This window comes from Oryzias latipes, chromosome 16, assembly GCF_002234675.1.
Source record: "Oryzias latipes chromosome 16, ASM223467v1".
Classification (NCBI taxonomy): Eukaryota; Metazoa; Chordata; class Actinopteri; order Beloniformes; family Adrianichthyidae; genus Oryzias; species Oryzias latipes.
The window spans coordinates 19,766,298-19,778,568 of NC_019874.2; the positions used below are offsets into that span (position 1 = coordinate 19,766,298).

At 39.5% G+C, this 12,271-nt stretch overlaps 1 protein-coding gene across 1 annotated transcript in view; it reads left to right on the forward strand.

Moving 5' to 3' along the window:
• LOC101165174 (voltage-dependent calcium channel gamma-4 subunit-like) overlaps window positions 1-12,271 on the forward strand; it is a 30,686-nt gene that overhangs the window by 12,993 nt on the left and 5,422 nt on the right. Inside the window, exons 2-3 of the mRNA XM_023963966.1 lie at window positions 8,034-8,323; window positions 8,988-9,212. Of these exons, the coding sequence (XP_023819734.1) occupies window positions 8,990-9,212 (223 nt within the window). The 5' untranslated portion in view covers window positions 8,034-8,323; window positions 8,988-8,989. The remainder of the gene's footprint in view (window positions 1-8,033; window positions 8,324-8,987; window positions 9,213-12,271) is intronic.

The following is a 12,271-nucleotide window of genomic DNA, read 5'->3' on the forward strand; positions in this document are numbered from 1 at the left end:
TGGAAGCTACGAATAATGGATGTACTTAAGCATGTTTAGCATGCTTTTGGGAGCTTGGATTGGATGTTAGGTAGTGCCTTCATACGGGTTGTTCTTGGCGGTTCAAATTGTAGTTCTACACAGCGTTTTGCGGATGTGGATTTATGTTCTTAAAAAATTAGGTATGAGTGATTCTTATGTTGGCTCCCTGCTTTGTTTTGTTTCGTTTCCTTTGTTTGGCTCTCTCTCTCTCTCTTGCAGATAGTATGTTCCCCTAGTGGTTCACGAACGGGAGCGGCCCAACGGTCAAAGGTGCCGGGTCACACATAGCAGTTCCACTAGATAGTGTGTCCCCTTCGAGGCGCTGTACTCGAACGGGGGCGGCCCAACGGTCAAAGGTGCCGGGTCACACATAGCAGTTCCACTAGATAGTGTGTCCCCTTCGAGGCGCTGTACTCGAACGGGGGCGGCCCAACGGTCAAAGGTGCCGGGTCACACATAGCGGTTCCACTAGGTAGTGTGTCCCCTTCGAGGCGCTGTACTCGAATTGGGGCGGCCCAACGGTCAAAGGTGCCGGGTCACACATAGCAGATCCACCAGATAGTGTGTCCCCTTCGAGGCGCTGTACTCGAATGGGGGCGGCCCTACGGTCAAAGGTGCCGGGTCACACATAGCAGATCCATTAGATAGTGTGTCCCCTTCGTGGCACTGAACTCGAATGGAAGAAATAAAAAGAAGGGGGCGGCCCAACGGTCAAAGGTGCCGGGTCACACATAGCAGATCCATTAGATAGTATGTCCCCTTCGTAGCACTGAACTTGGATAAAAGAAATGGAAAGAAGGGGGCGGCCCAAACGGTCAATGGTGCCGGGTCACACATAGCAGTCATACTGGGAAATGAAATGAAAATGGAATGCTGCCGAAAACACACCCCATTTTATTACACACTGATTTTACATTCACATTTTCTCTTCTTCTGGATGATTTTAGTGTTGGGGGTGTATCATACGGGTTGTTTTGGCGGTTTAAATTATAGTTCTGCACAGCGTTTTGCGGAAGTGAGCTTACGTTCTAAGATCAGGTATAAGTAATTTTATGTTGGCTCTCCTCTTATTTCTTTCCCTCTCTCTTTCAGATAGTATGTTCCTCTAGTGGTCTCCACGAACGGGAGCGACCCTACCGTCAATGGTGCCGGGTCACACATAGCAGATCCACTAGATAGCATGTCCCCTTCGTGGCGCTGTACTCGAACGGGGCGGCCCAACGGTCAATGGTGCCTGGTCACACATAGCAGATTCACTAGATAGCATGTCCCCTTCGTGGCGCTGTACTCGAACGGGGGCGGCCCAACGGTCAATGGTGCCGGGTCACACATAGCAAATCCACTAGATAGCATGTTCCCTTCGTGGCGCTGTACTCGAACGGGGGCGGCCCAACGGTCAATGGTGCTGGGTCACACATAGTAGATCCACTAGTTAGCATGTTCCCTTCGTGGCGCTGTACTCGAACGGGGGCGGCCCAAACGGTCAATGGTGCCGGGTCACACATAGCAGTCATACTGGGAAATGAAATGAAAATGGAATGCTGCCGAAAACACACCCCATTTTATTACACACTGATTATACATTCACATTTTCTCTTCTTCTGGATGATTTTAGTGTTGGGGGTTTTGTTACCCGAAAAGTTTTATGGAAATTTTATGGAATTTTATGGAAGTTTTATGGAATTGAACGGAGCCTTATGCCAAACGAAAATATGTGAATGCCAACTTAAAGAATGTGGAAAAATGTCAAATAAATATTTCTTACTGCAAGAGTTGTCTGACTGAAATGACGATTTATCGTATTTCGGGCAGATACTCGCTGCAGTGTTTTACAGGTAAATAGTCTAGGGCGGTTCAGTTAATTAACTCACCTGCTCAGCGTCCTATTTAAGCCAGGTGCGCAGTTGTTCATTCTTTCTTACCTTCAGCGCTCATTCTTCGCCCCACCCTCCTCCCCGGCTTCCACCTGTGGGCTCCGTTAAGGGGGGTTTTGTTACCCGAAAAGTTTTATGGAAATTTTATGGAATTTTATGGAAGTTTTATGGAATTGAACGGAGCCTTATGCCAAACGAAAATATGTGAATGCCAACTTAAAGAATGTGGAAAAATGTCAAATAAATATTTCTTACTGCAAGAGTTGTCTGACTGAAATGGGTCTATGAGTGAAAAAACTTTGTTTCATTTTTATTTTAATAATCAGTCTTTGAACCCTACTCTTTCTTTTAATTCCTTGTCAAGGAAGTTTAGGATCCTGAAAGTGAAATTATATGTCATGGTGCAATGAAACGTGTTTTGATAAACACTTTATTAGACAGAAGCCAGAACGGATCCATAAATAAAAGCCAGACCAAACTAGGATGGCTCAAAAGAAATTCTTACAATACCTTCCAGCTTAGCCAGCGCTGCATCCCACCCCCGTGATTTAATGGAGGCATATAGTCGTTACTCATTTTGTAAAACTCTCCTTGTCTCCTCTTTCATGCTCCCTTGATCCCTTTCCCGTCATTTCCCTCATTCTTAATTATTGGAGGAAAATAGAATTTTCAATAATTAAAACACAATTATGATCTCCTACACAAGGGAGTTTTCCGTGGGTAATAACTTAGTAGGTTATTCATAAGGTCATTCTGAAAACACAGGAGTCAAAGTCTACTCATCCACTGACTTCAGCATTTGTAGACCTTGGAGACAGGGGTGTCATTTCTTTCATCTTCCTCAGGGAGGAGGAATATGTTGATGGGGTTAGAAGGTCATGCACAACACACACGTAGACCGTGACTTTTAGTCATTTGCGCTCAGATGTGTATATCAATGTGATAAGCTGTTGGAACTGCAGTGGTGTCATTTGATGGTTTACATAACAGGGACTTTGACTGCAGCGATATAGTGCTGTCTATTGGAAGAGAGCTGAGTGCAACATTACTAGGACTCAGTCAGATTGGACTAGACCCATCCTCAGAGGAACTTGAGAGAGACACACACACACACACTCCAAACCAGCTCTCCTTCTGTCTCTACAGCAGCTCTGCTTTGGGTCTTACAATGCAAACAGGATCTAACCTATTTTGATCACAGTGCCATATTGCATCATCAAATATTAACAGACTTGACTGAACTGCATTCTGTCTCCTAAATACTGTTTGTGGAATGTTGTGTGCTACTTTTCCGTTTCCCTTGAAGAAACCGATTCTCAATTTAAATGCACTCATGAGTTTGTGCTCTGTAGCGTTTGGTTTGGAGTTGTCACACACACATATATCTATTGATGGAGCTTCAGTGCTCTGGACTCTGCCTGGCTTTCAAAGTCAAGTGCTGTTGGTGATTTGAATTATCCCCTTCATTTCTGACTTTCTTCCCCATCTGTTCTCCCTTCTCTGACTCTCTTGCTCTTTATCTCTTGCCTGCCCTTCTCCTCCTCCCAGTCTTACACTATGCTGATCCAGACTTCTGAATTCAATGTTGCTATGGTAACAACGTCGGGTTTTGTCCTCTCTGCCTCCCCCTCTTGCTCCTCTTATTCCGACTAGATGCAGTGCACATGCTCTGGAGTCATTCTCTCCTATACCACCATCTTTGACTTAATTCCTGTCTATGTACTCCCTGGCAAAATTGAAAAACATGGAACCTGAAATTAACAGTTGACAAACAAAAAAAACGTGTATTTTGTGATCAAATTTATAAGTTAAATTGTTCCCACCACTCAAAAAATGTATAAGAAATCCCAAACATCTGGCTGTGATGTTAAGCCCTCCCTGAAATTACCATCCAATAGTAACAATCTTCATTTGGATTTTGATAGGGTCTTCCTTACTCTTCATAAAAGTTTAGATGAAAAGCTCTTTTTATTTGGGTTATAATAACCAGTGAGGAATGATGTCAATCATTCCCATTCCATATCTAAAAACAGTTCTTAGAAAATGAAAGAGGCTACAAACTGAGGGGATAGGAACTTTAATATCAAATTGATAAGAACCACAAAGAAAAGTTTCTGTGTGTCTGTGTGTGGCACTAAACTTTGGAACGTGTTAAATAATGAGGTCAAACAATGTTCAAATATCCAAATATTCAAGAAAATGTATAAAGAAACTGATTTCATGACATAAAGATAAGAGGAGTTAAGGATCAACAGGTCTTTGAATAATTCCAAATACATAGATTGTGGTGAAATAATCTAAGTTCTTTAAATTGCAACCAATGAGTATCACATTGTGTAATAAGCAACTAATTATTACTGCAATGTTTTCATTACAATCAATAAGCTATTGATTTTCTTTATTCTTTACTTAATATGATAATGTGTTCTATGATAATCAATGATTATTACATAACGGTTACCGTTACTGTTTATTGAAATCATGAATGAATGTTTTCTGAAGATAATCAATCATTAATAGCCACTGGATTTTGTTACTTGAAAAGAATCTATCTAATCAGAACCAGATTACGAAAACTAGGTAAAACTATTAAATGAATTAGCTCAGTACTCAGTAGGGGTGAGGTTATATAAGCTCGCTTCTTCCCACTCCTTTTCAAGCAATGAATCAAGCTCAACATGTTTTTAGTTAACGATCACTTTAATTATTTAACTAATTGATTAAAGTGTTTTTTGTTTTTGTTTTTTTGTTTTTTTTAACCTATGCATTTTGTCATTTCTGTAATAAGTTGGAGAAATCGGTATGAATTCTGTATTGCTTTGACTACCTGAGCCAAAAACAGATTAGGGGTTTGGTTTGCTTTCACTCAAAAATACTCTTATTCCATTCTTGGACACAGCTATCATGTACACTGGTTCCCTCCGTCCGTCAGCTTCAAGACTGTTAATCAGCATCATCAACACAACTATTTGTTTTTGTCGAGTCACGCAGATTCAGCTCCAGAACAGATTGATGCTTTTGTTGCGAAGTTTTTGTTTTCTGTCACCCCAGATGGTCTCGTGGTCTTATTGTTTTGCCTTCTTTTTTAGGCCATTATAGATCCTGAGTATCACTGCATCATTGCACATTTAAAATCCTTATGCACTGTGTGGCAAGTCACACTCACAATAAAACTATACTGTTAAGTCCAGGAAAAAATTGCCGTGGCACACCTCTGCAAAAAGAGCAAGCATACCATGCCCAAGAGCAGAACAAGAGCAATCAAAGCAACCAAACCAACATACTTTGGGGTCAGATGTTCCCTGGCGTAAAATGGACTGTGTGCTACAAGTAGGACCTGTTGGGAGAAAACAACATACACCCCATGTGAACACTGTCCAAAGTGTGATTCTGAAAAAAAGTTGAAGGGTGCTGCCTGAGGGAAGGTCAGGTGAGCAGCTGTTAGAAATGCTGGAATTTTCAACTAACTCCTCGGGACGATCCCTGTGTGAAAGCAGGCTGAAATAGAGGGCTTGTCTTTATCCCTTGTGCTATCCTTGGCACTTTGACATTGGGAGTGAGGTCATCTAGACCCCACAAGACAGTGCACTGAACTTTTTTCTTTAATGATTTGTGATCTTCACTGGTTTCCATGGATTGCATGAAATCCTCTCCACCTTTATCCACCTTTGTCATGGTAGGAATAACACGTCAATGGTCATCTTGACCCCATAGGATAGCACAAGGGTTAAATATTTTTTTTCATTCTTTATTCAGATGATGTATAAAGAGAAAAAAGGTTTGAGAAAACAGCACTTCGTTTAGAAAAACAGCTAACTGATAACTCAGGGTTGTCACTATTTCAGCTTTAGCTCATCAGAAAGCTACGCTTTTTTTTTTCAATCCCATTTCTTTGCAATCTATTTTTAATACAGCTGTACCCCGTGCGTGCATTTCCACGATGTGATGTCACACCGAGCATCTGAAAAATCCTCTGAAGTACCAGCTTGCACCTACCACCCAAATAAAGCTAATGGACAGATCCTCACATCTCAAGGCCTCTGCATGTCTACTGCGCTGTTTTTAGCCTGGGATGATGAGTGGCGTGCTCCATTCTGTCACTGACCAGGACAAACGAAGATTAATCCAGAGTTTATCCTATCTTCACAGCTTCACAGCTCCGTCCGTATTTGCAAACTTAATAAAAACATTATCAGTAAACATTTCATCTGTCATTGCTGTTGACACATTTTTACATTTTATCCAGTGGAAAAAAATAAATCAAATGGGAGCAAGCACATAAAACCCTTTTTTATATAAAGGAAAAACACAGTCTTACATTACAAAATGTGCTGCTTTCATGTGTTTTAAGTATCTTCTGGTTTTTCCCGCATCATTTTCATGTGCGAGCAACCTAGCACTAAAATTAGAGAAAATGTGATGGAAATTTAAACTTTTTAGATTTTGTTTTGGTTTACTATTAAATTGTTACTAAATTAATTCCTTTACCTTAAAATTTGCTTTTACAGAAAGCTCTCCATAGTTTTTTTTTGTTTTATCATTGAACCAAGGGTAGCTATTTAAATGAGTGCAGAATAAACCCATGAAGTGCTGCAATGGCGTAGAAATTATTGACGAAGTGTGAACTGTTACTGCGCTTATCCTCATCCCTTAAAGCTTAACCAGGGGAGGCTATTTCCTCACTGTTCAGGCATCAGTTCAACAGAAAAAAATAAATGTGAACCCTACAAGCAGCCCTATAGTCATTTAGTAACCGTTTTTTATTCTCTTTTTTTATTCTTTCAGAAGTAACTCATCTTTTAATGTGATTTAAATATAACAATGAAAAACAGCAGTTTGAGTCATCTTGTGCCTGCACCCTCCTAGCAGCAAAGCTGAACTCCTTTAAACAGGCATTATATCCTGTTTGATGAGAAATAGAGATTTTTGCAACCAAGTGTATGCAATTTATGACTTTGTCGACATGGACATATTCCCTCAAGAAGGATTTATTTTATTTTTTTTTTTTTGGCTTAACCCACCTCAACGGCTCTGTGGCAAAAGCTTAAGCTGAAAAACATCCTGCACTTCACTACATCATGTAATTTTATGGTCTAAAGTGTGTTGTTTTAAAATTCACTCTGTCATTTCCACCTCATTTCCCACCACTGATGCTTATTTTAGTCAAATAATTGTTAGATCATGTGTTTTAAAAATTTCCAACAAGGCACTTTGCAAATTATACCTAAAAATGTTTTTCCTATAGGAATTAGGATTTAAAGAAAGTGGTCCTTACATTCTGTAAATAGTTACGGCTCATTGAGTCTTGTAACTTGAGTATCGAAGAAGCAAATACAAAACCATAATTTAAAAGCGTGGAAGATTTTATGCAATATTTGTTACAATGGCAGGTTTTATGACATTATTGTTATGTTAGTGTTTTATTCTTCTTCATTTGTTTTTTGTTTCTTTCCTTTCTTTCTTTTTTGGGTTTGCAGCAATGTTAACATATACACAAAAATGTATTACCGTAGTTTTATTTTGGCTGGTCATATTTTTTTATTTTATTTCTTAAAAGGCACATAACAAAAGTAAATGTATGTTCCATGTTAATGCTAAATGAATAATTTAAGGAAATATTTACACATTATAAATAGATATAGATAGATAGATAGATAGATAGATAGATAGATAGATAGATAGATAGATAGATAGATAGATAGATAGATAGATAGATAGATAGATAGATAGATAGATAGATAGATAGATAGATAGATAGATAGATAGATAGATAGATAGATAGATAGATAGATAGATAGATAGATAGATAGATAGATAGATATTATATATTAATATTTACATACTTTTTAAAGAGGAACACCACTAATAGAGCTACACACTGAAAAAAGAGAAAACACATTGCTTCCTATTTTTAAAACTTTGACTTTATTTCTACATTCAATATTGGAAAACCTCAGATAATTTATTCAGATTAAACACAGTCCATTCAAAAACACAAAAAAATATTACAAAGGACAATTCTAGCATAAGACTCAAAAAGTTTGTTCCCTAAAAAATTCTCAACAATTTTTTTTTGTTCAACCAAATAATATAATTGCACAGTGTAATTATTATTTTTGTCTTTTCTTTGTGTTGCAGCAACAGACGCAAAGGAGCAGGAAGCATGGGTTTTGTTTAGCAGGGTTAATCGAACAGCAGACAGACCAATAGCAGGACGTCTGTCCACAACGCCAAGGAGCTCCAACCTTCCAGAAAGACGTAGAAAAGAGACAAAGTCACAAGAAGGAACATAAGCGCAAGAAGGGGAGTGCAGAGCGGGGTGAAAACAGTCGATGGATGCTGTCCGGATTGAGGGGACAGCAGATTCTTCACTGACGAGGAAAAGAAAGCTTTCAAAATTGAGTCGAAGGATAGAAACTCGCCGTCAGGTAAGTTTCAGTTAGAAGCTTTCTTTAAGTGACCAGTTTCCAAATCAAGTTGGCATTATTGATTTATTGGCATCTAAGATAGTTAAAAAAAAAAAGAAACTACAGAGATTATTGCATTGGTTTGAGCCAGTCTTACAAAACACACTTGGATGAGTCAGAGTGACATCTTATATGTGAGTTATGTGATGCATTCTGTACTTGAGCCAGCATGGACGTTTGCATATCAGCGCTGCAGTCTCACGTCTCCTCACTGAAGACTGGTGTTCGGAATCGCATGTGTAATCTGTTGTGCATGTGTTTGTGTATTCGCCTCTAGCCCTGCTGATTGCGAGGCAGAGAACAATGTCAGAGTCATGAATATGGAGTTTACCGAGGCTGCTGTGCTTAACATCAATTCTGTCTGATTAAGCAAAGTCAGCAGTCACCAAACTTTTCTCCAAGGACACATAACAGAGCTACCCAAGCACCTTTACACCTCTTTTCCTTCTGGCCCACACTCACCCTTTCACCTCATCATCTCAGCTCTATGTTCCCAAACTTTTTTTGAACTACACTGCACTGCGTTAAGTATAGAAAACCAATACCTGCCTTCGTATGGAAATCCTTTTATCCTCTTCACCTTTGTTTGTCTTCTCACTCGCATTCACTTTGTTCTTTCTTCAAGGCATGGTGTGTGAGAAGGGGATCCAGATCCTTCTCACCAGCGTGGGGGCTTTCGCAGCCTTCGGCCTGATGACGGTGGCAATAGGGACGGACTACTGGCTGTATTCTCGTGCCCTCATCTGCAACAGCACAGCGAACGTCACCCAGGATGATCCCCATAATAAGGACAAGAAGGATCCTGGTGCACTCACGCACTCTGGGTTGTGGAGAATATGCTGCTTGGAAGGTAAAAGAAATGCTGTAGGTGCAAAGGGAAAAATACCCACTCCAATCAAAGTTGTGTTTTTGGTGTTTTTGACATGCTCTTCTTGCATTTTTCTAATGATGAGCATATATTTAGAAAATTTGGTTCAAAAACGCATTTCTGAGTATTTTTTTACACAAATCGTTGTAAATCAGCAGCAGAGAAAAAATTCCGTGCGAAAAAGAATACATTTGTGACAAAGAAAATACGCTGCGGGGGCCACAAGCCCAGTGTTTGATCAATTCTGGTTCCTAGTCTAAGCTGGCATCTGATTTAAAAATGTATGGCTGCATAGCTCCAATATTGCTTCCCATTTTTGCTGCACTAGTAATGCTAGGTTGGGCGTGTGAGGGGCTGTAAGCTAGCGGCATAAACAGCTCAGCTCTCAGGACAACGGGAAAGTGAGGTTGCTCCACACCAACTGTCCTGTCCACAACTCAGTGGCAAATTTATTATGAAATACTGCCGCTCTGCAGAAACTATGTCCTAGGAAATGACACAGATTTGGGGATTTTGTCTAAAAACAGCATATACATAATTAAAAGACCACTGGGAAGACTTTAACAATAATCGAACAAAAACGAATGACTTTAATAAATTCAAACAATATTGCTCTACAAATCATTGCTTGCATCATCAATATAGGCCAACTTTGGCAGTTTAGAAAAACTCTTAGACCGGGATAGAAAGGTGAAATCCATCAGAATGAACAGGAAAACCATAAAATTTTGTTTTGTTTGGTATGCTTTCTCTCTGCAGACTTTATAACAAGTTGACTTTGCACAAAAAACATCATGTACTGTTTTTTAGAGGGGATTTTCCTAAGCTAGTGTTTATCTTTCTCCTCAGATAGTCTCACAGCTGAAAGGATGACAAAAACAGGATTGAGGCTCAAAATCTGTTTTTTAAATGTACGACATTGTTTAAAAAAAAGAACAAACACTTTGTAAAATTGAGGGAAAGTTAGTTTTCAGTAGGGGTGGCTTCATTTATAGATAATCATGCATGTAAACCCATAAACATAAGTCTGAGAAAGAAATGTAAAATGGAATTGTTCTCGCAAGAACTCAGTTGAATAGAAAATAGCCTTTTATCTGTAATTTTGAGGAATTTTCTCCACTTCAAAAAATTCTTCCTTAGGAAGAGTTTTGCATTCTGTCATTCAGTGATTTGAGGAGGTCTATCTAAACCCCTCTACGCTGACAGCAACACTTTCTGCTGGAAAACATCTGTCTCTTTACCTAATTTAATGTTCTCTTTGCAGCACAACCTGAAAGATTTTTAGATTCACTTCTGTGCCGTAAAGTCAGCCTTGAAAGTTTTACTGTTGATACATAACACGAACACACTCATGAGAGTTTCCAAGGCTCTAAAACCTCACAGAATGCTATACATTTTTTTAATGTTGTTCTTCATCAAATGGAAACAAAACCATATTAGCACAGAGTCAAGCTCACAACCCACTTTTTTCTCTCCTCACTGGAGATGAGTTCAATACACATTTCTTATCCAATATATATATTTTAGTGTAAAGGCCTTTTTTTTTCATTTTTATCTCAAAGTGAAGCATCGCTATTAGGAATGACCATATTTACTTTCAGTTTGTGCTTGTTAGACCACAAAACGGAGACAAACGCCTTTTAATTTCACGCTATCTGAAGATCAAATTTAAAACAAAACATCGATCATTGTGCTCAGTTACATTTAGAAAAGTCATCTACTGAACAAAAAAATATTTTCTCCCCTCAGCTTCTCATCTCAAGTGGAGGAAGTAGCAAAAACTGACAGCAACAATCTCGCAATCTTCAGCTTGTTACCGCAACACAAGCTGCTAATTCATTATGCATTAGACTGGCTGGCTGACACTCAAAGTGAAGGCTGGAATAGTTAACAGTGAAGCAGTTCCAGCTAAAGGGGCAGCGGGGTTAGAGATGTGTGCCTTCCCACCCCCCACCCCCAAACGGAATTTGAACAGTTTCTGTCTCCAGGAAAACCTCTTGGCTCTCATCATAAAGCCGTCCCAACCCCTCATGGGCTTGGTCATTGTACAAAGCTAATTTGTCCTCATTGCTAAGCTTCTTGATAGCAAAGCAGCTAATTAAAGATAAGCTCCAAACCTTGCAGCTTTTCTGCAGTGCACCCCCACTCCTTTCCTTCTGTAGTCCCCCTCTTCGTTTTCTCCTACCCCAGCTCTTACTCCCTTCTGGTTGCATTTCAGTGCTTCCTTAACACCTCTGTGGCAGAGTTTGCTGAGCCACACTGTTATTTAGTTATTTGATTATTCATTTGCTGGAATGGTTTAGAGGTCAAGTATCCTTTATTTCTGTGGCGTATTTAAGCCAAGACGGATGCGCTGTGGCTGTGCAGCAAAGCACTGAGGTGGATCTGAGGTTGAAAATGCACGACTTGCTTGCTCTAAAAGATTTATGCCTGTGAGTGGGTGGCACATTATGCTGGGAATGGAGATGTGTCCTGTCCTTTTATCCCTTCTGCAGATCCACAGATGAAGGCGTTTGCAGTGTTGCAGCTGTTCCCAATTCTTTTTTGTTTCTCTCATGCTATTTTGGTCAGACGTTGTACAAACTTGTGAACTTGTTTTTAAATATTTAGTGGGTCAATGATCTATTTATATGTGTTTACTTGGAATAAGGAAAGTGCTAAATTTCTGTTGTGCTGTGATGCTCTATCAGGCGGTCTTTGTCGTAGATACAGCGTTTTTCATGTTGTGTTTCACTGATACATTGGGTTGTATTTCTTGTTCTTGTGTGATATGACTATTTCATGATCTATATGTGTCCACTTAAGGCTTTTTTTCATGGACATGTAAAACATTTAGAGCTTGGATGTGTGAAAGAATGGTTTTAATTTGTCTTGTGCCAAGGAGCAGAGTCAAAATGTATTTTGAAATAATTTACAGAATCTGCAGTCAGAAAGAAAATGTTGCATTTTTTTATGCTTTCACAAAACAAGGTCTCTGCAGCTGGGAGACAAGATGCACTGAATACCTGTTGCCTCATTGTGCCTCACAGAGTATCATGACT